Source organism: Phyllostomus discolor, chromosome 9 (assembly GCF_004126475.2).
Source record: "Phyllostomus discolor isolate MPI-MPIP mPhyDis1 chromosome 9, mPhyDis1.pri.v3, whole genome shotgun sequence".
In the NCBI taxonomy this organism is placed as follows: domain Eukaryota; kingdom Metazoa; phylum Chordata; class Mammalia; order Chiroptera; family Phyllostomidae; genus Phyllostomus; species Phyllostomus discolor.
In genome coordinates this window covers 104,677,406-104,703,861 of record NC_040911.2, presented here as the reverse complement: position 1 = coordinate 104,703,861, position 26,456 = coordinate 104,677,406, and the positions used below count along the sequence as shown (strand labels likewise).

Here is a 26,456-nt window from a genome sequence, read left to right as displayed (position 1 = left end):
CCCCCCGCCCTCGGTCCCGTGTCCCGGCCCCGGATTCTCCTTGCTAACTGGCCGGGGGCCGGGCCACGGGGTATTATGGGGAAACAATCCCATCTCTATGTGGTTCAGGCCCGACCCGTTCTGCCGCTTTCTGCGCGATGGCAGAACCCGCCCGGCGGCTTCGGGCCGTCTCTGCCTCCTTTCTGCTCCCGGCAGGGACGGCCCGGAACCTGTCAAGCGGGTTTGGCCAAAATCGCGTCTGGCTGCCTGTGCAAGCTCACGCATTGCTCCCTCCTGTCTCCGAGGCGGGTGCTCGGGCTGGCGGAGAGGGCCGCAGAGGTCAGCAAGCGCGAGGGGCCGTGTGAGTGCCGGGGACCCCGGGGCCACACGGCTCCAGCCCTCGGGGGCGGGGCGGGGGTCAGGGTCGCCTTGGAGGTGCTCCCGGGGGCTCCCCAGCCTCCGCTCACTGGGGAAGAGGCTAGCCAGGCTGGAGAGAGGGGCGCAGCTGCCTGCGGCTCCTCCAGGGAGCTGAGTGGGGGAGGGGCCAGGGGGCCTCCTGGGCAGGGCCGGGGTGCAAAGGCGAGGCTGGGGGCGAGGGGCGGGGGCACCGGGAAGGGGCCAGCCAGGCACTCCATCTGGGGCCGCTGCACAGCTGGGTCCTCATGGGCGAGGGTGCAGCCCTGGGGCTGGGTGTGTGTATGGGGGGGGGGGGGGGCGAGGTCCACGGCACAGCCTGGGCGTGGCGGGACACAGCTGCTCTCAGCTGGGGGTCTCTGGGGAACAGTGACAAAGACCTCGGGGGGGACACGAGTCCTACTCGGCCTCCCCCAGCCGGGCCTCAGGGAGGCGGCCGGCGGCCCACCCTCAGGAAGCTCGGTTGCAAGGCCCACAGTTACCTGAGTCGCAGAGCGACCTGGCCTGGCCCAGGACACACCTGCCCTGCCCTCTGTGCACATGTGTGTGTGTGCATGTGGGGTCCGCGGCCACAAGCGCACACGTGCATGCACGCACACATGTGTGTGCGGGGGGGCAGCTGAGGGCGGCACATGAGCACACGGTGCTCGTGTGTCGGGGTGTGTGCTGACGTGTTAGGACCCTGTCCATCCGTGTGTGAGCATGGGGGCGTCCCGGCTGTGCCCGTGTGCCGTGGGTCCGTGTGTCTGGGGGATGTCAGAGCCCTCCCTGGCAGGGACGCACCTCTGGACATGACCCGCTGCCCCGCGCCGGCCCAGGAGGTCACCGGGAGTCCCCGTGTCTGTCCCGGCTGTGCCCCTTGGGAGCCGGCGACTGCGGCAGGCGGCATCACCCTCACCTCAGCTTCCTCGTCTGTAAAGGGGGCTGCCAGGGGCGAGCGTGAGACCCGCCAGGCCGTCATGTGTGGGGCGCCTGGCCCGTGGGGGCCAGGCCGGCCACTGACCGCCTGTTGGGCAGGTGGCCGCTGGAACGCTGGCGGTGTCTGAGGAGCCCCGACAGCCCGAGGTGCACGGGAGCGTGGGGCAGGGGTCCCGCCTGTCCGCCTGACAGCGGGGACGCCAGGGCTCAGCCCGGGGGGGGGCAACCACCCACGGCCGCAGGACGCCCCGGGGCCGGGGGGCAGATGGAGGCCCTGCAACCTTGGGGCCGGACCCGGGATGGGGCTGAGGAGCCCTCCTCAGGAGGCTGCACGCAGCAGGTGCTTTGGGAACTCTGAGGCCGGGAAGGTGCGGCGGCTCCGGCGGTGGGCCTGGCCCCGAGCCGGCCCTCAGGACTGTGTCCTTCCTCAAAGCGCCCTGGTGGCCGCGGACCCTGCGCCGGCCCAAGGGAGGGAGGGGGGCCTGTAAACAGAACTGCTGCTGGCCCGGGGGTCTCGAGGGAGGGGGCACGCAGCGGGGGACGCAGGGTTTCCACGGCAGCGAACTGAGCGCTCGGCCTGACAGGCACGGGGCTGGGGTCGTGTCACCAGGGAGGGGTCACCTGGACACCTGTCACGGGAAGGAGCCTCACAGCACCCTGATATGCAGGTGGCGTCACCCCCCAGATGAGGAAACCAAGGCTCTGCGAGGTAGAACCTCTCGCCCGAGCCTGCAACCTTCCGGGGGGTCCAAGGCAGGATGGGTCCCCACCAGGGCTGCAGGCTTGGGGCTTGCACCCCCAGGCCTGGGGGCTGGCAGGTAGGCAGGGGCGTCAGCGTGCCCCCCCCACACTCACCCCTCCCTCCACCTGCTCCTCCCAAAGGCTCGGCCCCAGCAGAGGGGTCCCAGCGGGGATGGCCACAGGTGGGGGTCTGGGGCCCTAAGGGGCAGAACTCAGGTCTTGGCTTCCCACCGCACCCCAGGGGGCAACTCAGGCCACCCTCGCAGGTACAGGGCCCCCAGGCCTGGGCAAGGCCCACCTCACCCCAGAGTTCACTGAACCCGCAGCCCCCTGGCTGTGCAGGGCACTCCTGGCGAACGCAGAGCCGGCTGACCTCCCAGCAAGGGGCTACCGCCCGGGGCCGCTCTGCCTACAGCCGCCTCCCTCCTCCCCAAAGCAGCGAGGCTGCCTCCGCCTCCCTCCACCCCCGCCCTCCCCACACTCCAGGAGCGTGGACGGGACAGTGTCCACCTGGGACAGTGTCCGCTTGGCCCCAGCCAAGTCCCTTCCGGTCACCTGCCCTCCTGGGGACATCACCCGGCCCCCACAGCCCTGGGCCTCCCTGGGAGATGAGGGGCCCCGGCCGCCCGCACAGCCCTGCCCCAGGACACTTGTCCGAGCTGCTCCCCGACCCAGCGTGCAGGCGGGTGCCCCTGCTGTCCACCATGGACCCTGCAAGGAGCAGCCCGGAGGGCTGGCGGGGCGGCTGGGGCACTGGGAGAAACCTGGAGGGAGGTGAGCGGGCCCGCAGGGGGCACCGCAGGGACCCCACTGGGGACATCGCCTGCCTCCCACTGGGAGCCAGAGCTCACCCAGGCCTCTCCCGGGCCCACGGCCCCACCGCAGGCTCCCTCGGGCTCATCCTTTACGGGAGGCGGCCCCGCCCACAGGCCACCGCCAGTGCTGGAGGGAAGAGCCTCCCGCCGGGCGGGTCCCGGTAGAATTTCCGGCGCAGCAGCTCCGCCGGTCCCAGGCCGTCCCCGCCCGCCTGCCGGAACCCGAGTCCACGGAGGCCCTGGCTCCAAGGGTTCCCTCCCAGGGGCCCCACCACGAGACACAGTTGGCAGGATGAACACGGCAGGGCCCCAGACACAGCCGGGGTCCCCGCAGGGCAAGGGTGCATCCCCCCCGCCCTCAGAGAAAGCTCCCGCCCTGGCTCCCACAAGCCCAGTCAGCCTCTGGACCTGGCACCGTCCCCCCCACGTCCCCCCCGCCATGTGGCTGGAGCCTCGCCGCCCGCACAGCACCGCCACGTGGTCACCCCGCTCCCCAGCAGTGCTGGGCGTGGCCCGCAGCCCGGGTGGGTCTGACAAACGAGTTTGGGGAGCCCCATCTTCCTGTCCCTCCACTCCTCACCGCACCCCAGCACCCCGCCGGGGCGGCTCCTCGGACACCAAAGGGCGCAGGGCCTCGCCCTGTCCTCTAGCAGGGCCCAGTCCCACGTCCACAAGTCCCGGCTTTCTGGTGTTCTGATGCTGGACCCGGGTGCCAGGGCCCGGCTGGGAGCCCGGGGATGGTCTGCTTCCCGGCGGGCAGCCCCGGCCCCGCACTCAAAGCCCTGGGCTTCTCTCGGGGTCCCCAGGCCTGCTCCCCCAGGCAGAGCGGCCCCCAGCCCCACCCCCAGGCGCCTGCACCCCACTCTTAGGGGCCCAGGGCAGCTGTGCCTCCCACTCCTGGTGGGCAGCGGGCTGGCCTCGGGTGTCGCACAGACGTGGTGGTGGGTTTGGGGACAGTCGTTGCTTCGTGCACGGACACCCGCGTGGCTTTGGGGGTTCCAGTTCGGGACTGTGGGGTGCCGCTTCTGGGAGCCCCCGCACGTCTTCAAGGCCCCTGCGGTGGCCACGGTCTCCAGCGACTGGCCGACGGGGGGTCGAGCAGTGGTTTAGTGCGGAGCGTGTCCTGGGGAGAGTGTGGAGGAAGGGAGCCAGACACAGGGGCCCGTCCCGGGTGGCAGTCTCGTGGTGGCTCGGACCTGGTGGGCACGGCACAGCAGGGTCCGGCCGACAGAACCGGGCCCATGGCCCAGCCTCCCCGGCCCGGGGCCAGTCCGTACCCGTGGGGGAGTGCGGGGGAGGGGCCTGCTCTGCGGCGCAGCCGGGGTGACCGGGGTGAAGGAGGGGAGACTGAGTGGACAGCCCCACCCCTCCGGTCCTCTCCAAGCTCCCCACGGGGTGTGCCCTGAGCGTGGAACAGTGTGGACGAGGCCCCTGGGTCCTCCGTGTGGGCGTGCCCCCGTGGGAGTGGTGTGGGGTAGCCCACAGGCCCTTCCCACGCCCACGCGCCCCCTCCGCACCTCCTGCCCCACAGGCTGGAGACAGAGCAGCAGTAGGGCCGAGGGGCCACCCCGAGCCCCAGCGCCACGGGCCATGGACGGCTTCATGGAGGCCCTGAACAGGCTGAAGGCCGTCCACGAGCAGGAGGTCCTGGGTGAGCGCGCCGGGGCGGGCGGGCGGGCGGGCGGGGGGTGTCCCCACAGGTGGCTCCGCCTGGGCAGATGTTCTAACGGTCAAGGCCAGGCCTGGGGGCTCCCACAGTGCGCCTCCAAACCTTGGGCCTCGCCTCCCGGGCCCGGAGCCCAGAGTGTCCACGCGTCCGGCTGCCTAGCCTCACCCCAGAGCCCCGAGGCTGGCCCTGCAGGTGGTCTCCCAAAGGGTCAGCCCGGTCCGGCTGCAGAGAGCCGACGGCCTCCACCGCCCAGCGTGGGGGTCCCAGCACCCCCAGGAGGGAGGCTGCCCGCCTCAGGGAGGGCGCCCTGGGGTCCGGAGGCCTGACCAGAGGGCTCTGGGGTGCAGTGCAAAGGCCGCTGTCTCCCTCTGGGACACTTAGTCTGAGCTCTGCCCCCCGCCCACCTCGCCGGACATGCACCTGACCCTGCAGTCCCCCCCCATTCCGGAGCCCGGGCCTGGCCCTCGGAGACCAACCCCGTCCCACCAGCACCCACACACACGCCGGAGGGCCCGAGGGCCTGGGTCGCCTCCCCAGAGACCTGGAGAGGCGGGGCCTGCTTGGGCAGTGAGCCCCGGCTGGGGCACACCGAGGTGGCGAGGAGGGGTCTGCCGGGGCCTCCCTCCCCTGGGGCCCCACTTTATTTCAGCACCAGCTGCACCCACAAAACACCCCTCCCAGGACTTGGCCGGGTGGTGGGCTGCTCCCAGCCTCGAGGTAGTGGCCAATCTCCAGACAGATGCCAGGGCCACAGCCCCCGGGGGAGAGGGGCGGGAGGTGCTGGGCCCGGGCCGGGCTTCCAGCAGTACTGAGAGTGGGCACCCACCTCGTCACCTCGTGGGGCGGCCTTGGAGAGTCAGGGGGGACCTGGGCAGGGTGGGGTGTGGAGAGGGACGGGGAGGGGGGGTGCCCGGGGCTCTGCTGCAGGGGTCGGCCGGCCACACAGCCAGGCCTGACCCCCTGCCCCTTCCTCCACCCCCCAGGCCTGCAGAACAAGCTTCTGGAGCTGAACTCAGAGCGATGCCGGTGAGTCCCCACAGCCTGGCCCCACGGGGACGGGCGGAGGGACAGCGGCCAGCCCGTCTGCCCCTTCACCACCGCCCCCAATGCCAGGTCTCCCCCTCCCCCACCACGCATGCACAAGTGGAAACAGGCTGGGCACGGGTGGGGGCGGGGGCGGGAGTCTCGGGTCCCCATCACGGCCCAGGGGCTGGCGCCCCGGGACTGCAGACCCCAAGGCCCCCACGTGCACAGGGGCCCTTGCAGGGCTGCCCTCGTCCGCCTGGGCGCCTGCGACCCCAGCGCCTATCCACAGGCACGGAAGTCCTGAGACGCTGAGGCCCGAGGGGCCTCCCCGTGCCCCCAGCGGGGCTCCGCCCTTCAGGACACGGCAGGAGTCACCCTGGTGGCCCGCGGTGCCGGCGGGGGGCCTGCTGGGTTGAGCTCGGCCCACACGGGGTCCCCACGAACCAGAAGTCCCCACAGCGGGCACGCCCAGCGGGACCCAGCCCGGGACCCTGGGACAGGCCGGCGGGGCGGGGCGGGGGGCAGCGTGGGGCCCACCGGGCAGAGCAGCAGCCCCCCCGCCGCTCGCCCCCCGCAGGGACGCCCAGAGGGTGGAGGAGCTCTGCACCAAGAACCACCAGCTCCGGGAGCAGCAGAAGGCCCTGAAGGACAACGTGCGGGTGCTGGAGAACAGGTGGGCCGGGCGCGGGGCGCCTGTGGGGCGGCGGGGCACCTGCTGGCCGTGCTGCAGAGGGGGCGGCAGCTGGGGGAGGGGGAAGATGACCAGGGCCCGTGGAGAAGGAGTCTGGGGGTCCCGGGGGTGAATAAACTGAACCAGACAGCGCCCGGCCCCGCAGGGCCTGAAGCCAACTGCGGGATCATGGCTCCTTCCCAAACCCACCGGGCAGGGGGTGGGGCGGGCTGTCAGGGTTTGGGGGCCACAGGGGCAAGTCCCAGAGGGTGCGGCCCCTCCGTGGCCGCGGCCCCCCTCCTCAGAGCGGCCCTGCCTCCCCGCCCCCCCCCCCCCCCCCCCGCAGGCTGCGGGCTGGCCTGTGCGACCGCTGCACCGTCACGCAGGAGCTGGCCCGGAAGAAGCAGCAGGACTTCGAGACCTCGCTCCTCCAGCACCTGCAGCACATCTGCGTCCTCAGTGAGCCGCCCTCCCCTCCTGGGGTGCTGTGACCCCGCCCCGCCCCCCCCCCCAGCCTGCCCCACCCGGCGTGGGGTCACCAGGAAAGGGGAGAAGGCGACCCTTCTGTGGGGGAGGTGACCCGCGCCCCAGTCTGCAGACCAGTCGGCCCCCAGCTAGTCCCTCCCTCATCCCTCATCAGTCCCCTGGGCTGCAGGTGTCCTGCACCCCCTGCCCGCCCCCCAGGCGTCCTGGCCCTCAACGCCCTCCCCCCTTCCTGGGGGGGACAAGCTCCTGGGGGGAGGGTCCGCATGCTTTGCGCTGCCCTGAGGCTGGCGCTATTCTCTCAGCCACAAGTGACTGACCCCTCAGGCGGCAAGCGGTGAGGGCCCAACCCGCCTCCCACCCCCAGGCCCTGGCTGACCCGTGTCCTTTGCAGCCAGCGAGATGAACCGGCTGCAGGAGGAGAATGAGACCCTGAGGGAAGAGGTGGCCCAGCTTCGGGGCTCGGGGTGAGTGAACACCCCACCCCCCTCCCCCACTCACAGTGGGCACCCAGGACGCATCTGTGGGGCACCAGGGGGAGGGGCATGGGGCACCGGACGGAGGGGGGGTCCCCCGGGCCATTCACCATGGAGCCGACCCCTGACCTCGGAGCGACGCACACAGGGGGGCTTGTAGCCAGCCAGGAGCCCAGCGGCCCCCCCAGAAACAGGCTGCGTCCCCAGCCCCCTCAGCAGCACGGCCCCAGGGTGACCTGGGGGCTCTGGGTCCGAGGCAGACAGGCAGGGCCACTGAGCCTGCTGCGGGAGCCCGGGAGGTGGGGTCTCAGGCAGTGTCGAGAGAGCTTTTCCTGGGTCACCTGGGCCCCCCACGGTGGTGGCAGGAACCCCAGAGGGGTACCTTAGCCTTTCTGATTGTCTCTGGGGGCTCTGCCCTCACCCTCCCCTCGGGACACAGGCCCAAGCCCCCGTGCAGGGAGGGCACTCCGGACACCACCTCGCCCCCGCCATGCATCTCCCCGGGCGCACGCAAGGCCACGGAAGAGAAGCTGCCAGGGGAGGAGGCGGAGGACCACCCCGCAGGTGTGCGCCACAGGCGGGCGGGCAGCGCTGGCCCAACAGGCCGAGGGGCCGAGGGGATGGGGGGCGGGGGCGGAGCCGGAGGGGGGCGGGGCCGCCTCACCACCCGGCCCCTCCGCCTCCGCTTTTCCTCCTGCAGAGAAGCTGGTGTACCGGGCGTCTCCAGGGGCCAAAATCTCCCCGAGTGCCAACCCTGCCGAGCCGAGGGCCCCAGACGTGGTGAGCGCCAGGGACCCCAGCCCCGCCCGGCGTGCCACGTGCCCGCCCTCTCTGCCACACCGGGACCGCCTGGCTCCACTTGACGGGGGAGGCAGCACATCGCAGGTCCGCGGGTGCTCTGCCCAAGGTCGCGCAGGGAGCAGAGGCAGAGGCCACGGCCGCCCCGCCCCCGCACCCCCCCCACCCCCGCTAACTGCCACGCCCCCACCCCCCACCGCTTGTGCAGAGTCCCCAGCGGATCTCCAACCAGCTGCACGGGACCATCGCCGTGGTACGGCCAGGCGCCCGGGCCTGCTCCGCCGACCGGAGCTCCGCCGACGGGACGCCTCCCGCCCTGGGCGGCCCACCCAGCCCGCCTTACGAGCGCGGCCTGCCCCTGGACAGGTGCGGCCCCGCCCACAGCCACCGCGGGGGCGGCCTCGGCTGAGCTCCTGTCTCTGGTCTGGCCCGCACTGGGGAGGGGTCCACGGCCCAGCAGGGGCTCTGCCCTTCTGCAACGTGGCTTTCCGGGCCCCCCACCCACCGCAGAGTTCCCAGGGGGCACCTCCTGAACACTTCCCAGGGTGGGGCAGGGGACCCGCGGGGAGGAGGTGGGGCTGGGCCCACCAGGTGAGCCAGGGAGCTGATGCCCCATAAAGAAAGGCCTCAGCCCCACGCTCCAGTCTCCGCTGGCCAGGCAGTCCCACGGCCTGGCCTCCAAGGTGGGATGGCATGGGGGGGCAGTGGAGGGGGGGCGGGAACCCACCCTCTCCCCTCCCACCTGCCCTCTCCCCTACCCACCCTGTGACCTGGGCAGCTCTCCTCACCTCCCTGGGCCCCGAGTCCTCCCCTGTGACCTGGCAGTTGACCGCGGCCCCTGTGATTGGGCTCCTTCCTCCCCACCTTCCAGCTTCCCGCGGGCCCCCCGGCCCTCTGCCGTGACCTACGAGTCCCTGAAGCACTCCCTCCAGGCTGACCGCCTCTGTCTCCTGAGCCACCGCCTGTCCCTGCACCTGCGGAGCTGCCACAGCAGCCCCCGGGACCCCGCCACAGCCCCCCGGGCCCCGAAGGCCGGCGAGGAGGAGGCCTGGGAGGAGCCCCCGGGCCTGCTGGGCCTGTCGGGCCCCCTGGTGGACCTGCGGGGCCAGCGGCTGCAGGGGGCCCTGAGCCTGCTCCTGGCCCAGCAGCTGCGGGCGCAGGGCCAGGCGGACGGGGCCAGGCCGAGGGGCCCCCACAGGCCAGGGGAGACACTGCCCTCCCCGCCGGTCGGGTCTGACTCGGAGGGGCCGGAGGGCGAGGTGGCCAGGGCAGCCCTGCCCGGGAAGCGGCACCCACGGCCCACGGGCTCCGGCAGCCCCAGGGCGAAGGAGGCCCGGACCACGCAGGACCACGTTCCAGACAAGCCCCTGGACCTCTCGGAGTGGGGCCGGGGCCGGGACGCCCCCAAGTCCACGGGCCGGCCAGGGTCACTCAGCCCCCAAACTGCGCGCACCCCCAGTCCTGAGACACCCCAGCGAGCGGAGCCTCCTACCCAGTCTGGACCTTGGGGACGCAGCAATGGCACCAAGGGGACCAGAGCACCGGAGCAGGAAGAACCTCGCACCCCCGAGGTGAGCCCCCGCCCTGTTCCCACCTCTGAGGGCCCACACCCAGGCCGGCAGCCCGGCCGAGCCCCCGGCTGCACCCAGGCCAGGGCCCACGGGTTGTGCCCAAGTGAACTCAAAGGAGCCCAAACCATTATGTCGCTTCCCCCCAGGACCCCCCACAGCCCCTCCCGGGGCCCCAGCCCAGCCTGCTGTCTCCGGGTAGGCCCGGAGATGAGTCCAGAGAGAGGCCCAAACCGTCCCCACACCCACAGAGGCCTGACGCTGAGGGCCGCCCGGGTAAGGCTGCGCCCACGGGGACCCAGCAGTGGGGCCATGGGAGGGGAGGGAGATGCAGTGGTCAAAGTCAGCAGGAGGGAGAGGTGTCCTGGGGCCCAGCTCAGACCCCCGGGGCCTGCCGGACCAAACCCTGGGTCCCCCACAGGCAGAGCTGGAAAGGAGTTGGGGGGTCAGGGCAGACACGCCTCTGACCACAGGCTGTGAGGGGAAGGGTGTCCAGCAGCTAGGGCCTGGGGGCAAGAGATGGGCACCCCATTGCCCAGTGCCGGGCCAGGGGACACCCCCGCTGGTGGGGTCATGGTACAGGCACTGGAGCCACGCCCCTCTGTGCCTCAGTTTCCTCACCCGCACAGTGGCTGCCACTCACTCCTCCCAGGCCAGTCGGCCAGAGAGGGCCCTGCTGCTGCTGGGCCCCAGGCCATCCACCTGGCCTGACCCCCACCCTGCGCCCCACAGAGCTCAGCAAGCCCGAGGCGCAGCCGCCGGTGCCGGACGAGCCGGACCAGCCGCCCACACCAGATGCTTCCGACGATGAAGTGGGTCCCGGGCTCACGTGGGCTCCCCCCCAGCCAGGGCTGCCCCAGGCTCGGGGTGGGGAGGGGGACCCAAGCCCTGACCACACCCCTCCCCGCCAGGGGGGCCTGAGCCCTGAGGAGGCCTCACCAAGCCCTCGGGGGAAGGCACCCAGGTGCTTCTGCACCGCGGAGCCCCGGCAGGGCCGCCCCCTGAAGAGGAAGCAAGCCCCGTCCTCTGACCCACGGGACAAAGGTCAGTGGCCAAGGGCGGGGGAGGGGTCAGGGAGGATGAGCAGTCGCCACAGCCACAGCATCTCCACCCCACCTTTCTGGGCGCTTGGGGAATGGCCTCCTCACACTGACGGGAGCCCAGAAACCAGCCCTCCGTGCCCCCCCCCGCCCCCCAACAGGCTCTCCCTTAACAGGAGGGGCGGGGGGGCCTGGGGGGGATTCCCGGCCCACCTCCCCTCGCTGCCAGCCCAGCCAGTCCCCCCACCCTGGAGGGGTAGGGCCGCCTGGACCCTCTCGGCCACCTTTGAAGAACCCAGGGTGCAGGGTGCTCTTGCTCCTGCGGGGACGTGGGGGCTGCTCCAGTGTTTGCCGAGGGCGGCTCCTGGGGGCCCCGCCCCACCCCACAGGGCAGTGGAAGCGGGAGCCCGGCCTGTGGGCCAGTGTCAGGACTGCCCTGCGTCCGGCCCTGGCCACAGAGGCAGCTCAGGCCAGGCCCCAGGAGCCCAAGAGAGCCCGGGCTCGCCTGGGCCGACACTGGGCGCCACCCGGCTGTCTGCACGGGCGGGTCCGCTCCGAGGCCGGCCGGGCCACGGACGCCACAAGGCCCTGTTGTTGCCGTGCAGGTGGCTGAGGCCTGTGTTTGCCAGGCTCGAGGTGGCGGCGGGGGGGGGGGGGGGGGGGGTTGCGGCACACCTGTCTGATTTCCAGTCACTTCCTGCTGGGCACTGTTTGGAAACCGTCCCAGTGGGCGTGGCCCACAGGGGCACGCAGGTCCCTGCCCCACCCTGCGCTCTGAGCCTCCCCGCCCTCCCCCCAGCAGCCGGCACTGGGGCTCCCCCACAGGCACTGGCGCCCCCCACCCCTGGCACCCACACTGGTGGTCGGTGAGAACAGGGCCCTGGCCCGGCCCGTGGACCCCCCTGCTGAGCGCCAGGCAGGGCACCGCACGGCTCGGCACAGGGGCAGCACGCTTGCAGCTCAGGCCCGACGGCAGGCTGTGGAGGCACCCAGCCAGCGTCTCAGGGGTCCTGGGCGTGGCTGCCCCTCGGCCTGGGGTACCCAGCACGTGCCCAGCCCTCTGTGAGGCAGCGAGGGGGGCCCTGGGCGGCCTGGCCGGCTCCCGGGTCACACAGCGGGGGAGGGGAGGGGTTCCACTGTCCCCCGCAGACCCGCAGGGCTCACTGTCGGCCCGGTCTCTGGTCCCGTGGCTCCAGTGTCTGCTGGTGTCATGACAAGTCACCCCTGCCGGGGTGGGCTCTCGGGGGCCGGTGTCCAGAGACTGCTCTCCAGGCCCTGGGGAGAGTCCAGTGTCATGTCCAGGGAGGACGTGCGAGGCCACAGCTGGGTGTCCAAGCCTAACCTCAGGCCACTCCCCTCAGGCTCCAAGAAGCTGTCCTGAGGCAGAAGGAACTCCAGGAAAGCCCCTGGCGGCAGCCAGGGGCCCGGGAGCCCCAGACCCTGAGGACCAGGGCCCCTCGTCTGGCAGCAGCGGCCAGGGGAGACCCACAGCGCTTGGGACAGGGCACCACGGCCCACCCACCTGACTGACCGAGGCCAGGACAGCTCCCACTGCCAGCACAGCCCGGTCTGGGGGGAAGGGGTCTGGGTCCTCACAGTGGGCACGGGAGCTGGGAAGGCCGAGAGGGAGCCTTTAGGTGGTCTTTCGAACCCTTCCATCACACTCCTCCCAAGAACGGCCTCTGGACCTGCCATCCCACCCTCTCCCCAGCACCTGCTCCAGAGCAGGGGCTCGAAGGTGCCAGCGGCAGGGACGCTCAGGCCCCAGCCCAGCCCAGCCCTACCACCGCAGCGCACAGACAGTCCCTGCTGGACAGCGCCGTCTCACCCAGCCCCTCCTACCATCCCAGACCCTGCAGGCCCGGGGCTCCTGGCTTCCCTTGCTCTCCGGGCACGGAGGTGCGAGTGGCGGTCTTAGACGCCCCCTGGTGGCGGAGTCCCGCAAACAGACGCTGGGAGTTTGGGGGGGGGGCGGGGGAGCCGGGGGCGGTGCCTCCGCAGAGAGGGCCCCCCGGGGCGCTGGGAAAATGACGGTGCAAAGAAGGTGGCATGTGTGACTAGCAAGGTAGGGGGCCGCTGGCGCAGGTGACTCTCGAATGCTTCCACAGCCAGGGAGGTCAGTCACTCCCTTACAGGAGGGCAGGATCAAAACCAGCAGGGCGTTACAGGGACAGGGTGCCCTCTGGGGACGGTGGGGAATGGCACGGAGAATGGGCACCAGCCCCCACACAGCCCCTGCTCATAGACACCCGCAGTCCCTGGCCTCAAATCTGTCACTGATGCTGCCAGGCAGCCCACCCAGGGCTCCACCCTCAGCCTCCAGGACTTTCTGCCCCCCCCCCCCCCACACACACACAGTCCAGGACAGACCCAGGACATGGGGTGGTGACTGGCCTGGGCAAGCTGGGGCAGCAGGCCGACTAATGGGCGAGTGGCCACAGAGACTAAATTCCCAAGAGAGTAGTCTGGGGTGTCGGGGGAGGGGGGCCCACGAGTGCCTGAAATTTCCCAGCTGCTGAAGGTGGCCTTGATTTTCCCAAAATCAAATAAAAGAACATCCATCCGATTTGCAGGCCTGGGTGGTGAAGGGTTGTGGGCGATTTGGAAGGGCGGCGGGAAAGGCAAGAGGGCAGGCTGGGCACTGAGCGAGCCTCGCTGTGCTGGCCAATGAAGGTCACCAGGAGACGTGCCCAGGCGAAAGGGGGGTGAGGGTCCGAAGGGAGCGGGCCGTGGAGCCGGGCCCTGACTGACGCCGGTGAAGGCGATGACCTTCATACACCTCGAGACCGGAGGCGCGCCACCCATTTTCCTGGTGCCCGCAGACCATGGCCACGGGGCGACGGACAGCGCGTGCAGGGGCACTGCTGAGCCGCATAATGAAGCGGCGAACGCCGGCTTCCAGCCCAGGGCACACCGCGCTGGCGACGCCCCCTGCGGAGCCAGCGCCTTCCCCACTGCATCTGGGGTTGAAATCGCTGTCCCCACCCGAAGGCAGCGCCTGAGACTGAAGCCACCGCTCTGACGTCAGAGGGACGCGGGTGCAGAAGAGGACACTGAGGCCTAGATCACCTTGCTGCTGGGGGAAGGGTAGGACGGCCCCGCCCTCCCAGACCCTCCTCTCCACAGACCCGCTGTCTCTTCTGCAGTTAAGGAGGGAGCCCTGGCGGCACCGCTGCGGTGCCGCACAGCCGTTCCGGGAGCCCGGGGTCCTCGGCCAAGACTGTAGTTTGCACACTGAAGGGCCTCGCACACGGCAGGTGACACAGCCACGGGCTCTGCGGGGCACACCCCCGCAGGGGAAGTGCGCTGGAGCCTGAAGACGCAGTCTCGACGGAGACCGATCACGAACGCCGCAGCCCAGCAAGAGCCCGGCTTCCGCGCGGGGACTCGAACTCGTGGCCCGGTCGTCGCTTGGCTCCGGGCCAGGCCCGGCGGAAGCGCGGGCTAGCAGACCGGGCGCGGGCCCTCGGGGCGCAGGGACACCACCTCCGTGACCCAGGGGAGCCGCCCCCCGAGCTCAGCGGCCCGCCCACGGCTCCGTGCTGACCAATTGCCGGGCGCGACGGAGGTATATTTGCATGAGGGCGCGCCGCGACCAATGAGCGGCTATCCCAGGCGCTTGCGCGCCGGCGGCGGCGGGCCGCCCGCGGGCTCAGTTAGAGGATGGCCGCGGCGGCGGCGGGTGGAGCCCCGGGCCCGGCCCCCGGCCCCGGCTCCGGCCCAGGTCCTGCAGCCAGGGCCCCGCCGCAGGCGCTGCGGAGGCGCGGGGACTCGCGGCGCCGGCAGGCCGCGCTCTTCTTCCTCAACAACATCTCCCTGGACGGGCGGCCCCCAAGCCTGGGCCCGGTGGGCGAGAAGCCGCCGCCGCCGCCGCCGCCGCCCGCCGAGGCCCGCGAGCCGCCGGCGCCGCCGCCGCCCCCGGGGCCCGAGACCGCGCCCCCGGCCCCGCCGGGCCCGCCGGAACCGGGAACAGGGCCTCGGCGCCCCAGGGCCTGCTCAGCCCCGGCGCCCGCGCCCCCCGGCCTCGGCCTGGACCCGCAGCGCCACAGGTGAGTGGGGTGGGCGGGGATGCGGGGACCCGGTGACTTGGGGCCCGCAGTCCCGGGTGGGGCCTGCGGCCCCCCTGCACAGGATTTGGGGAGCGGGGTCATCCGGGATCCCCCGCCCATGACGCCAGGTCCGGGTGCAGGAGGTGACCCTGACCTTCTGTGAGCCCCAGGCACAGGGTTGGGATGTCAGGGCTGGGTCTTCCGGGGCTCGGCCAGCCCCTGGACACGGTGTTGGGGCTCCCTCCGACCCTGAGGGTCCCCAGGCACCGGGGTCATGGCCCCCGATCCTGCCGGCGGCTGCCCATGGGGCCGCGGCGGTGCTCTCAACCTTGTCAGTGCCCTGAACGTGGGTTCGCTCAGCGCGGGCGGGCGGCCCCCAGGCCCAGCCGCAGTCTGGGACACCCCTCCCAGCCCACCTCTCCCAGTGCCCGCAGGGGACACAGGCTCCCAGGCGCCTCTCCGGGTCCCCCGAGCTCTCTGCTCCGGGCGCCCCTCCCTGTGGACCAGGGGTCCCTGCACGGGAAGGACAGCTGGGCCCTGCGTCTCCTGCAGACCGTCATCCCCCTGCACCAAGGCTGCCCCGGCACTGGTGGCCCGTCACCTCCGTGCTGCCCCCATCCCCACGGTCCCCTCTGAGCTCCGCACCCCTGGTCCTGTCACGTCCAGGCCGGCAGTGACTCCTCGGCCCTGAGTCCATCTCCAGGGACCCCTCTGCTGTCCTTACCTCCGGGCCCTGGGGTGGCCCTGGGGTAAGCCCCGCCCACAGCCCTCACCCCGAGGAGTGGCAGGTTTCCTGCACCTGGGCACCCGACCGCCTGCTCGTCGCGGCCCCTGTTTGGCCTTCAGTCCGCGGCACAGAGCGGCGGGGTGGTGGGCAGGCTCTGAGGCTGGCCCTGGAGTCCAGGCGCAGCCTCTCACGTGGGAGTCATCTGGGCAGCACCGGCATCGCCCGCTCCAGCCCCGGCCCTCGGGGGTCCCGGGGTCTTCCGGTCGGGTGGGCCAGGTGCTGTTCCGGGGGGTCTGTGGGCCAGACCCTGTGGACAGGACAGCGGCTGCCCCTGGAGCTGCGCTGGTGGGAGGGGCTCTGGGGGGGCGGCCGTAGGGAGTGCCTGGAGCCCACTGGGGTTGGGGCTCCACCGCCTGGTTCTGAAGAAGGCATGTGGCAGGCCTGAGCTCAGGGGAACTGAGACAGGGCGGGGTGTGGTCAGAGTTGGGTGCCCCGGGGGCCCTTCCCGCTGCACCCACACCGCCCTGTGTCCCTCTACCCCTTGCTTCTCCCTCCTGCGTGGCCTTCGAGTCCCGGTCCAGGTGCCCTTCCTGCCCCCAGGGCTGCACCTGCCCTCGCGTCTGGGGATCGCCGCCCAGCCCCGACCGACCACAGGGCGAAACGGACTGCCTGTTTCCCTCCGTGCTCCCCGGGCCTGGGCAGAGGGTCGCCACCCAGGGCATGGGGGCGGCCAGCCTCAGCAAGGTGGCTGCCGGCTCCCAGCTCCAGACTTCAAGGACCCGCTGTTGTGTTTTAGGAGCAGAGAGGCCTCCGAGGCCCTTTCCCAGAACCTGTGTCCTGGTGTCGTGCCGGGGCCCAGGCTGTGGGAACAGCCGCGGGGCGAGCCCCCGCCCCACCACCCAGCGGCTCTGTGACCTCGAGCTGGTGGCACGGCCTCTCTGAGCCTCAGTTTTCTCCTCCGTGGGCTGGGCTTGCGTGGAGCGCGGCCTGCTTGGGGGCCGTCGCAAGGCCAGGTGGACGTCCAGGGCTTAGGGAGGATGGCCGCGGCCCGGTGACGGGAGACCCTGGTGGCAGTCAGGCTGCACGGGGCTCAGCCCACGGCGGGGAGCCCCTGAGACCTTCGTTTCCCTCAGAGGACCGCTAACTCGGTGTTTACGTTTGGGTCGGCACCAACACGCGTGAGCACACCGGGCTCTGGGCTGCTGACTGGGTCAGACCAGGCTCCCAGGAGCCCCCCGGCCTGCCTGGTGCCGTGTAACGGTGCTTCTGTCCCCTCCCCCCTTGTCCTCTCTCCTGGGAGTGGGCTGCCGGACAGAGCCCTGTGGGGCAAGGGGGGGGCCCAGCTCCACTCCCCAGCTCTGTGCCTCGGTCTCCCTGCCGGTGTGTAAACGGAGGGTGGTCACACGGCCTCCCTGGGGAGCTGCTGGGAGGGTCTGTCTACAGAACTCTCACAGGGAAGGGAAGGTGGAAGAACGTCACAGACAGGAGTCTGCCCAGCCCACGGGGAGCAGCTTTTCCGAGCGGGTGCCGGGGCCCCGCAGGCTGGGGCAGGCAGGTGCTGCTGGGCCTCAGGGCCGTGCTCGGTGGGGGGGCAGCACCGCCCGCATCTCCGTGGGGACCGCTGCCGGCCGGGCTCACAGACGGAGCCCCAGGCGTGCACCTGCCGTTGGCACCACCTGGGAAATTGCCTGAGGAAATGAGCTGGGGAAGCCCCTCGGGGCTGCCCCTGGGGCCTGGGGGCCCCGCCCCCGGGGCAGGCACAGCCGCAGACACCTTCAGGGATGTCCACTCCCACCAGGCGGCTCCCTTTCCCGGCGCAAGTCCTGGAGGTCACTCCAGCTGGACATGCTCTCAGGGCAGGGCCGGCTTGGCCCCCTCCACGGCACCCACCCAGGGCCTCAGGACGCGGGTGTCTGCCCAGCAGGCCTCCCCTGATGCCCCGGGAGTGGGCAGCGAGAGCCCCTGCCTGCAGAGGCCTGGCTGTGCTCCTCCCCCGCCGGCCCCATCCTGGCCGGGCGCTGCTGCAGCTTGAGCCCCTGCCCGGTCTGCCCTGCCCGCCCCGGTCTCCCCGCTGAGCCCTGCTGTGTCTTCTCCACAGGAGGCGGGTCGCCTCCCAGCGCTGCTCCCTCGAGTTCCTGGAAGACGCGGTGGGATGTCCCTCGGTTCCGAGGTAAAGGTCCCGCCTGCTGCCACCAGAGCCCTGTGGCCCTGCGCACTTGCCCCGGGGGCCGGAGAGGGCGTGGGAGGGACGCCTGACCTGTGTCTCGCCTGCAGGCCCAAGCACGTGCCCGGCTCCCCCAGACACAAGGGCCTGAAGAAGACCCACTTCATCAAGAACATGCGGCAGTACGACACCAGGAACAGCAGGTGCGGCTGGGGGCCGCCCGCCCCTGCCCCCACGTCAGCCCAGCGCCGGTCCACCGCAGCCCCCTGCCCTGGCCGTCCCCGGAGCCCCGGGGACAGCAGATGAGCACAGGCGCAGAACGAAGGGGCGTCAGCACAGGCAGACGCGCTCAGGACAGAGGGCTGGGTTCACCTGGACACGCAGGGGAGGGGCCGAACTAAAGCCCCAGTGTGGCGGCATCCCTGGGGCAGGGCCACCCTTCAGTGGGCCGGATGGCTGCCTGCCGTCCCCCCTTCCCAGCAGTAGCCGTGGTCGGATGGCCCTAGGCAGCCCAGCACAGGCTGGGTCTGGGGTGTGGGTCCAGGCATGCCTGACAGGCTGGCCGGCCGGCCTCAGTGGGCACTCAGTGGGCACTCATCCCAGACGTGAGGGGAGCCCAGCTGTCATCCTCCCAGCTGGGCCGGGGTCTCACCGAGCAGAGCCCTTCCCAGTGGGGCAAGGGCTGCCCCTGCATTGCACACTCCTGTGCCAGGGCCCCTTGCAGCCACGGGGGTGTTTCCTGGCATACTTAGGCCCCGCCTTCCCAGGACGGCAGAGGAGGGGCTCCCTAGACCCTAGACCCAGCCGCCCGGTGGGCACGCCCCTTTGCCTTATGTGTCTGCCAACACCTGACCCGGGGAACCAGGGTCCTGGCCCCGGCCCGAGGGGCCCCTGGACACCGGGGGAGGCTGCCGTCCCCTGAGGCTTTGTGGGGAAGAACTCCACCCCCCCCCCCCGAGAGCCCCCACCCGCTCTGACCGGCGCCCCCCCCTGTCCCTCCCCGCAGGATCGTGCTGATCTGCGCCAAGCGCTCCCTGTGTGCCGCCTTCTCCGTCCTGCCCTACGGGGAGGGCCTGCGGGTCAGGTGAGTGGCTGGGCGGCCGGGCTGGGCTTCGCAGCAGATGTGCCTTAGCGAGCCGTCTCCTGGCTCCCCGGGGAGGGGCCTGACTCTCCTCGCTTCTGTCTGAGCTGCCTGAAGGTCAGTGCTGGGGTGCTCCTCTCCCGGGGACACCGCCGTGTGTCCTCGTGACCAGCCAGGTGGTTGTGTCCTCTGAGTGACCCAGGAAGAGGGGGACAGCCGCCCAGGTGGGGATGGCGCCTGGGACCTGGCGTGGAAACCTTCCGCCCAGTGTGACTGCAGGGTAGGGGGCACCCCTGGGGCGCAGCCGTGGGTGAGGCTGTGGCCCGGCTGCAGGGCACGTCGCTGCCACCGATGCCTTAAAGGAAGCTTCCCCCTGGGGAAGGGGCGCGCCCAGGCCGCTTACAGCAGGCGTCCTCACCCACGTCCCCAGCACCGCCAGTGCGGCCGCCGCTCTCCAACATGGCGCTGTGGCACCTGCCCTCAGACTGGGGTGGGGGGCGCCCGGGGGAGCGGGAGGCTCTGCCCCGCCCACCGGAGGGGAGGGGCAGGGGAGGGCCCACAGCTCCCTGTGCCGTGCGCTGCAGCGACCTGCGGGTGGACAGCCAGAAGCAGAGGCACCCGTCCGGCGGCGTGTCGGTCTCCTCCGAGATGGTGTTTGAGCTGGAAGGAGTGGAGCTGGGGGCCGACGGGAAGGCAAGAGCCGGTGCCGCACACACGGCCGGGCGGGGGCGGGGCTCGGGTCCCCGGGGGGGGAGGGGGGAGAGGAGTGCGTGGGCGGGTGCTCCCCTCTCGTCCTCCAGGTGCCAGGGGCCTGGGGAGCGGGCTGCCCCCCATGCCAGCGGCCCCTCGACTCGGGGGGTCGGAGGCAATGGGGTCGGAGGCGGGGAGAGCCAGCCTGTGTCACAGGCCCAGACGAGGGCTGGGGGGGCGTCAGTCTAGAATGTTCTTGTCACTGAGAAGGCTGAGCGTCAGGCGAGCAGCACCAGCTCCGGCCTGAGCCGGGTCTCGGGGTGCGTTGGAGGGGCAGCAGCGAGGAGGGGCAGGACCGCCGCTGATGCGCTCACCTCCCCAGGTGGTGTCTTACGCCAAGTTCCTGTACCCCACCAACGCCCTGGTCACACAGAAGACAGACGGCCACGGCCCCCCGCCGCAGCCCCGGCCCAGCGTGCCCCGGGCCCTGCCGGCGTCCCGATACAAGCCGGCTGCCGCCAAGCCCCCGCCCACCAGCACAGAGCTAGGTACCCTCGCCGGCGCGCGGGCGCCCCCCGGTGGCAGCAGAGCAGAGTCGCGTTGAACCCACAGCCCTCGGTCCAGACTGAGGCGGGCCGGGGCCTGGGGCCGGGGCCTGGGGCTGGGGCCGGGGCTGGGGCTGGGGCTGGGACCTGGGAGCTGGGCGTGGCCTTTCGGGACAGAAAGGGCTCTTGGCAGAGCAGACCGGCAGCCAGGCCGTGGGGAGAAGCCGTGTCCGCAGACGGCTCTGGAGGCCGGCGCGTTCCCATCAGGACCCCCTTCTACTCCTCCTGGGCTGGGAGTGCCCCCCAAGCCCCGTGGGACCTGGCCTAGGACCCCTGCCCGGTGTGACCGCCGGCAGGAGCAGGGCGCCCGCCCCCAGGTCGGGGCGCTGGGTCAGGGCTGCCTCCCGCCCGCAGGCAGCGACACAGGGGATGCCCTGGAGTACAACCCCAACCTGCTGGACGACCCGCAGTGGCCCTGCGGCAAGCACAAGCGCGTGCTCATCTTCGCCTCCTACATGGTACGGTGAGCGCGGCCGCCGCCCGAGGGGTGCCGTTCTCCCGGGCCCGGGCCCCTCGGGAGGCACGGCGCCCCCTCGCGTGCGGGCCGGGCCGGCGGGAAGCGGCCGTGCGGCGGCCGGCCCAGCCCCTGCCCCTGTGTTGCAGACGACGGTGATCGAGTACGTGAAGCCCTCCGACCTCAAGAAGGACATGAACGAGACGTTCCGGGAGAAGTTCCCGCACGTCAGGCTGACGCTGAGCAAGATCAGGAGGTAGGGGCCGGGGCCCCCCCAGGGACACCCCCAGACCCCCTTCTGCTGCTGCTGCTGCTGCTGCTGCTGCTGCAGCGTGCCATCCCGGGCCCCTGTTGGCCTCTCTCCCCGTTTCCCACACCGGCCGGGGCCTGACAGACCCAGGGGCCTCCCGCCCTCCGCCCCCGCCGACAACACCACCTGTGCACACGTGCACACACACGCGTGCACACACGTGCTGCCTGCGGCCAGGCCGTCTCTTTGCGTCCGGCAGCTGCCCGTGCCCACTGAGCCCTCTCACCGGCACCCGCGGCCCCGCAGCAGGCAGCTGCCGGAGCTGTGGGTGGAGGCCGGGCTCCCACTAACACCCACCCCGGCAGCCCCCGCAGCACCAAGGCTCCCAAGGTGGTCCGAGGGCCACGTCAGCGCCTGTGCCCTTGTGGTGACCTGCCCCCACAGCCAAAGGACAGCAGGGACTGCGTCCTCCGCCCTCCGCGGTGGCCCTTACGGAACAGGGCGGGACGAGCCGCCGCTCTAAGGGAGACCCCGACTCCCGTGTGACCCCGCAGTTTGAAACGGGAGATGCGGAACCTCTCTGAGGAGTGCAGCCTGGAGCCCGTGACCGTGTCCATGGCCTACGTGTACTTCGAGAAGCTCGTCCTGCAGGGCAAGCTCAACAAGCAGAACCGCAAGCTGTGCGCGGGCGCGTGCGTGCTGCTGGCGGCCAAGATCAGCAGCGACCTCCGCAAGAACGAAGTGAAGCAGCTCATCGACGTGAGTGCGCGCGCCCGCCCTGGCCACGCCCCTGGCTGGCCACGCCCCCTCCCAGGCCCGCCCCGCGTCCTCGCCCCAGCTCCCATTTGATCGCTCAGCACTGCCCCTTGGGGGCTGGGAGAGGTGGTCGTCGCCCACTCCCCACCTGCTGGCTTGGGTGGGAACCAGAGTGGGGGCCACACTGAGCCCTTCTCTCTCCTTCACCGCAGAAGCTGGAGGAAAGGTTCCGGTTCAACAGACGGGACCTAATCGGGTTCGAGTTCACGGTGCTCGTGGCCCTGGAGCTTGCTCTCTATCTCCCCGAGAACCAGGTGCTACCTCATTACAGGCGCCTCACGCAGCAGTTCTAGCGGGGGCGCTGCACCGGCCACCCCTGGCGCCCGCCCCACTCGGCGCACCCCCACTGTGGGCCCCGCGGGCTGTGCCCAGGCGGGGAGCTGCACTCCGGTCCCACTGCCCCCGGGCAGGGGCGCCAGGCCCCGCCCACACACGCTCGCTCTCCTGGGGGCGTGGCTCTGGTTCCCAGGCGCAGTACACCTTCCTGGCGTTTCCCAGCGTTCCTGCGCTCTCACGTGGACACAGCGTGGGACACGGGCGTCCTCCCGGGCCGAGGCTGGTCCCGCACCAGGACCTCAGATTTAACATCACGGCCTCTGCCCCCATCTCTGCACTGCCTCGCCTCCCACGCAGGGTCACAGCCCTCTGCACAGGCCCGGCCTCCCCGCCTGGGCAGCCTGGTGCTGGACACATGGAGGTCGCTGCAGTTACGTGATGAAGCATTAATCCTGACTGTTGGGGGTTTGGTGTGAACACAGCGCTGTGGACACAACCCCAGCCTGTGGCCCGGCTCCAGTCCAGCCGCCTGGCCCGTACACACACAGCCCTGGAGTCTGTCAGGCCAGCAAGAGCGACTCTTGTTCCTGTTGACCACTTCTGTTCTCGGGCCTCTGCTGTCCCAGGCATCGGGTCACCACGAAGCCCTGCTGCCCAAGTGTCACGCCGTACCCTGACAGGCCTTGGCACACGTGTCCACCCCACACGGACACTGCCCTCCGCTGCCCACCAGGAGAGCACCACTGGGCTGTGGCACCGGACCTTCAGGTGACCGGTGCACGGCTGGCTCCTGATCTAAGCAATACCATGGCAGAAAAGCAGCCTATTCATCGTCACGTGGGACCCTGGCCTGCGGGGTCTTTTTCCAGAGGGAACAAAGGCTGGTCGAACAAAGCATGCAAGGCTGACCTGAAACTACACTTGACCCTCAAGTGGGGAGAAGACTGGGAGGTGACTGTGACTCCCAAGCCAGCCTGGGCCATGCCAGCATGACCACGTTTGGCTTTGCAGGCCTGCGTCATCCTTGCATGAGCTGTGACGTCATTCCCCGGCTCGCCACCCTGCCCAGAACACTAAGAACCAAGGACTGGCAAATCAGCCCATCTGGGCCACACTGCCTGGGCCATGGAACTGCTTTGCCAGCGCGCCACAAACCTGTCACTGAGGGGGCTCTGGGCCGGCCCCCACCCCGCACCCCTCACAGAAAGGCCCACTGTGCTCATGACAGCACCCAGCCACCAGCAACTCGGCCTGGACCCCGGCGGGGAGCACCGCCAACCCCCTGCAGGCCCGTCCCCACGTCTGCACCCCAACTGGCCTCACTCCCCCCCCCATCCTGGGCCCAAGCTGAGTGAGGTGGAAGGTGCCAGCTGCTAGGCCCCAGGAGAGCAACCTCCGGGCCCCCGTAGCATCTCAAGGACACGTCTGTGACAAGCACTGTCGCCCCAAAAGTCCTGGTTTACAACTCAGCCTCAAGGAACCCACCCGCCCAGTGGTTTCTGTACAGCTGTAGAGCCGCTGACCAATGCCGTAACTTAAGTTTGCCTATTTATGTCATAGATCTAGTCGTTTGTCGACCCCGTCTGCCCTCCCCACCCGTGTCCGTGTCCCTTCCGGTAGCACCGAGCTGCCACTGTGTGGCTCTCAGGAGTCCCTGCAGCGAAGCCAAGGTTCCACCAGACCTCAGCCGGAACGCCGTCCTCTAGAGCAAGCCCCGGCACCTGAGGGGTGGGTGTCGAGGGCCAAGGGCCCCTCCGTCCGCTCCCAGGAGCAGTTGTGGATTTTCAATGGATGTTAAGCAACTACCTGACCTCAACACTGAGTCACGTCACAGGTGTTTGTATTTGTGCTCTCGAGTAAAACGTGGTTTCGCAGCACGTTTCACAGACTCTCCTTTCTGCGGCTGGCTGCCTTGTGGGCCACTCACAGCCTGGTGTCAGCCCTGGCCCTGCGGAGCCCGAGGCGCGCCCACCAGCACAGAGGGAACCGACACGGGGAGTTTCACTGTTTATTTGTGGAAAGTCTCACATCTGTGATGCTCTGCAGTCAGAAGTTCCTAAACGAGAGGAAGAACAATAGTAAAGCCTCAGCTCTGGGGGGGTGGGGGGGAGTCCCAGCCTCTGAGCCCCCCTGGGGCCCCCCTCTTACTTTGAGACGATGCTGTCGGCCTTGGCCAGTCGGAGGATGGAGTCATCTGACTCGCCCTGGGGAAAAGCACACGGGGCATGTCCCCTGCCGTCCCCACTCCGGGCCACACAGCAGTAATGGGGGGTGGGGGGGGGACTCTCCCAGCCTCATGCCTCACGGGACAGGGCAGGCCTTGGAGACTGGGGGAGGGGGAGAGTGGGGTACCTGGGAGGCTCCAAAGTAAAGACTGGCTGAGTGTTCCCAAGGCGGTCCTGTCTTTGAGCAACCTCCCGCCCTCCCCCGGAATGGGCAGTCCCCGAAACCCAGTCCCGCAGGCCCCAACTGTCCTTCCGACCAATGAGAAAAGGCGAGACACACCGCTCGGCCCCCAAAGGCCCGGGTGGGCCCAGCCCCCAGACACTCACCATCCTGCGAATAGCCCCGCAGATGGCGTAGGTTTTAAACTGGCCGTTGAACCTGCCCGTCACCTTGTCAACCTGTTGATGGAGAAGGAGAGTCACACCAGACAGGCGCCCCAGCGACTCTGGTTCTGAATGAACTTGGGGATTCGGGACGATCCAGGCCGGCGCCTGCCCAGGCCCCGCTGCCCCGCTGCCCCGCTCCAGAGCCTTCTCTGCTCCCCGGCCGTGCAGTCCCTCCCGCCGCCCGGCTCACCTCGGCCACGTTCATCTGGATGGACGCGTGGTCCTTGGCGCCGATGATGCGGTTGCTGGCGGAGCTGCGGGGAGAGCGCTGTGAGCGGAGGGGAGCGCGGGTGACGGCGGCTGGGGAAAGGGGCCGGGGCGGGGACGGCGCTCACCATTTCCGCGGCACGTACAGGTCCACGAACTCGCCGGCGTCGTTCTGCATGGTGAGAGAGCGCCTGCGGGGCCCCGCGCCGCGCGTGAGCACGAGGCGTGTCCGCGAGCCCTGCCCCCGACCGCAGTTCCCGCGCCGCGGCCTCGCCCGGACCCCGCGCGCCCAGCCCCCACCCCGACCCTCGCCCCGATCCCCGCCCACAGCCCCCGCGAGCCGGCGCCGCGGCCTACCTGCTGCCACCGCCACGAGCACGTCCGGAGAAAGAGAGCGCGGCTTCCCCCGGCAGCGCTATTGGCGGGAGGGGCGGGGCCTCGGCGAGTGCTTCCGGGTCCCGGCGGGCCGCGGCGAGTCTGCGCAGAGCCCGGCCGGGCGCCCTAGGGCACTTCCGCATCTGGTGGGTGGGCGGGCGGGGGCGGGGCCTGGGGCGTCCGCTGGCCAGTAGGGTGCTGTGGGCGGGGCTGAGTTGGCCTGTAGGACGGCGCGGGCCCCGGGCCTGCGGCCGCTCCGCCTGGAGGCCGGCTGAGGTCCCTGCAGCCCCTGCAGCCCCTGCAGCCAGAGATCTCGCGGCCCCGGCTCCCACCGTGAGTCCCCGTCGGCGGGGGCGGCGCGCCGCCCGGGCGAGACCAAGCTGCGGGGTCGCCCGTCGGAATGCGCGACGCAGACCAGTCCGGGCACGGACCCCGCGGAGGTAGCGGAGGAGGAACTCTTCTGGGTGCAGTGGAAGATAAGAGCAGACGGCGGACAGAGCCGAGCCAGGCCGCGGGCCAGGGACGCAGGGGGGCCGCAGGGCTGTGCCAGGTCCCCGTGGGCGGGAGGCCGCCCTGGGACGTCCCGAGTCCCGAGTCCCGAGCGGGCAGGAGCCCGGCCCAGCCTGGTGGCAGAACCGGGTCAAGCCCGTGCGCCGCTCCGTCTGACCGCTCTCCAAGGACCGCTTCCACCGCCTCTCCCCCCACCCCGCGGCAGTCCTGCAGAGCCCTCGAGGACAGAAACCTGTGCCGGCCCCCTCCTGGGGCCAAGACCCATTAATAAAGATAACAGAAAATTCCCAGACTGGGGAGGCGACTTCCCGAGTCCCTGCCCCACATTCCTGCGAGCGCGCAGGGCCGCCCTCCGCTGAAACGTCCGCTTGGGGCTTCATCTCCCAGATGGGACCCAAGACCCCTTGAGGGCGGGCTTGAGACCTTGTATTATCCTGCCTCCGCCATGGTGGCTGCTCTAGGCTGAGCGGGCCAGAAACCCCCTCCTTGTCCTCTGTCAGCCCCCACGTGACTCCCCCCACCGGGTCTCTGGTTGCACAGTCGGGGGCTCTCCCGTGGCTGCCTGCTTCTCCTGTGGGACAGGATGTGTCAGTGACGCTGGTCACCCTGGCCAGAGCCTCATGGTGGCTCTGGGAGGATTTAACTGCATCTGGAAACCAGCGAGGTGCCGGCAGTGTGTGCCGTCGCTCCCACGGGGCCCCGGGCACAGGGCATCAGGAGCCCCAGTCTCCCAAGACGGCCCTCCAGCACTTGGGGCGGCCCTGAGGTCGGGTGCTGCGCACCCCCAGCACGTGCGCAGACGTGACGCGCCCCCAGCACGTGCGCAGACGTGACGCGTGCAGACATGATTTATGTGTGTGGCTGGGGATCTGCACAGCTGGCCTGCCCGTGCGTCTGCCTGCGGGCGAGCCCGGCGGGGCAGGTGATGAGAGATCCTCCCCGGAGCCGGACGGCAAGAGACAGGCAGCTGGAGCACCAGAGGCAGGGAGAGGCCCGCAGGTGGCTCCCCCGGGTGGGGAGCAGAGAGCCCTCACATACGGGGT

At 70.9% G+C, this 26,456-nt stretch overlaps 3 protein-coding genes across 3 annotated transcripts; 2 read left to right on the top strand and 1 right to left on the bottom strand.

Moving 5' to 3' along the window:
• Nucleotides 1–4,404: 4,404 nt before the first annotated feature.
• On the top strand, nucleotides 4,405–12,731 carry RBBP8NL (RBBP8 N-terminal like). Its single transcript, XM_036010007.1, has 13 exons — nucleotides 4,405–4,518; nucleotides 5,520–5,562; nucleotides 6,140–6,235; nucleotides 6,579–6,691; nucleotides 7,110–7,182; nucleotides 7,631–7,755; nucleotides 7,892–7,971; nucleotides 8,198–8,355; nucleotides 8,861–9,560; nucleotides 9,707–9,833; nucleotides 10,290–10,369; nucleotides 10,469–10,601; nucleotides 11,959–12,731. Exons 1-13 carry the CDS (start codon nucleotides 4,458–4,460, stop codon nucleotides 11,976–11,978), a joined length of 1,809 nt encoding a protein of 602 aa, XP_035865900.1. The 5' UTR covers nucleotides 4,405–4,457; the 3' UTR covers nucleotides 11,979–12,731.
• A 963-nt stretch (nucleotides 12,732–13,694) lies between these two features.
• Nucleotides 13,695–23,586, top strand: CABLES2 (Cdk5 and Abl enzyme substrate 2). The gene is made up of 10 exons (XM_028524607.2): nucleotides 13,695–14,646; nucleotides 17,472–17,543; nucleotides 17,648–17,740; nucleotides 18,544–18,621; nucleotides 19,203–19,311; nucleotides 19,691–19,856; nucleotides 20,268–20,371; nucleotides 20,517–20,623; nucleotides 21,172–21,376; nucleotides 21,586–23,586. The coding sequence occupies exons 1-10, from the start codon at nucleotides 14,261–14,263 to the stop codon at nucleotides 21,724–21,726; spliced, it is 1,461 nt and encodes a 486-aa protein (XP_028380408.1). The 5' UTR covers nucleotides 13,695–14,260; the 3' UTR covers nucleotides 21,727–23,586.
• Nucleotides 23,587–23,703: 117 nt separating this feature from the next.
• Nucleotides 23,704–25,024, bottom strand: RPS21 (ribosomal protein S21). Its single transcript, XM_028524527.2, has 6 exons — nucleotides 24,886–25,024; nucleotides 24,657–24,719; nucleotides 24,512–24,575; nucleotides 24,262–24,333; nucleotides 23,858–23,913; nucleotides 23,704–23,765 (listed from the first exon to the last, which is right to left on the bottom strand). Exons 2-6 carry the CDS (start codon nucleotides 24,704–24,706, stop codon nucleotides 23,756–23,758), a joined length of 252 nt encoding a protein of 83 aa, XP_028380328.1. The 5' UTR covers nucleotides 24,707–24,719; nucleotides 24,886–25,024; the 3' UTR covers nucleotides 23,704–23,755.
• Nucleotides 25,025–26,456: the final 1,432 nt, after the last annotated feature.

Excerpts from the sequence above, each read along its gene's own strand:
- RBBP8NL (XM_036010007.1), top strand. The coding sequence starts at position 4,458 with ATGGACGGCTTCATGGAGGCCCTGAACAGGCTGAAGGCCGTCCACGAG. Across the intron at positions 6,692-7,109 it reads GCAGCACATCTGCGTCCTCA|CCAGCGAGATGAACCGGCTG; the intron begins GTGAGCCGCCCT and ends TGTCCTTTGCAG. Across the intron at positions 10,370-10,468 it reads CAGATGCTTCCGACGATGAA|GGGGGCCTGAGCCCTGAGGA; the intron begins GTGGGTCCCGGG and ends CCTCCCCGCCAG.
- CABLES2 (XM_028524607.2), top strand. The coding sequence starts at position 14,261 with ATGGCCGCGGCGGCGGCGGGTGGAGCCCCGGGCCCGGCCCCCGGCCCC. Across the intron at positions 17,544-17,647 it reads GGATGTCCCTCGGTTCCGAG|GCCCAAGCACGTGCCCGGCT; the intron begins GTAAAGGTCCCG and ends TCTCGCCTGCAG. Across the intron at positions 18,622-19,202 it reads GGGGAGGGCCTGCGGGTCAG|CGACCTGCGGGTGGACAGCC; the intron begins GTGAGTGGCTGG and ends CGTGCGCTGCAG.
- RPS21 (XM_028524527.2), bottom strand. The coding sequence starts at position 24,706 with ATGCAGAACGACGCCGGCGAGTTCGTGGACCTGTACGTGCCGCGGAAA. Across the intron at positions 24,334-24,511 it reads TCCAGATGAACGTGGCCGAG|GTTGACAAGGTGACGGGCAG; the intron begins GTGAGCCGGGCG and ends CTCCATCAACAG. Across the intron at positions 23,914-24,261 it reads GCGGGGCTATTCGCAGGATG|GGCGAGTCAGATGACTCCAT; the intron begins GTGAGTGTCTGG and ends GCTTTTCCCCAG.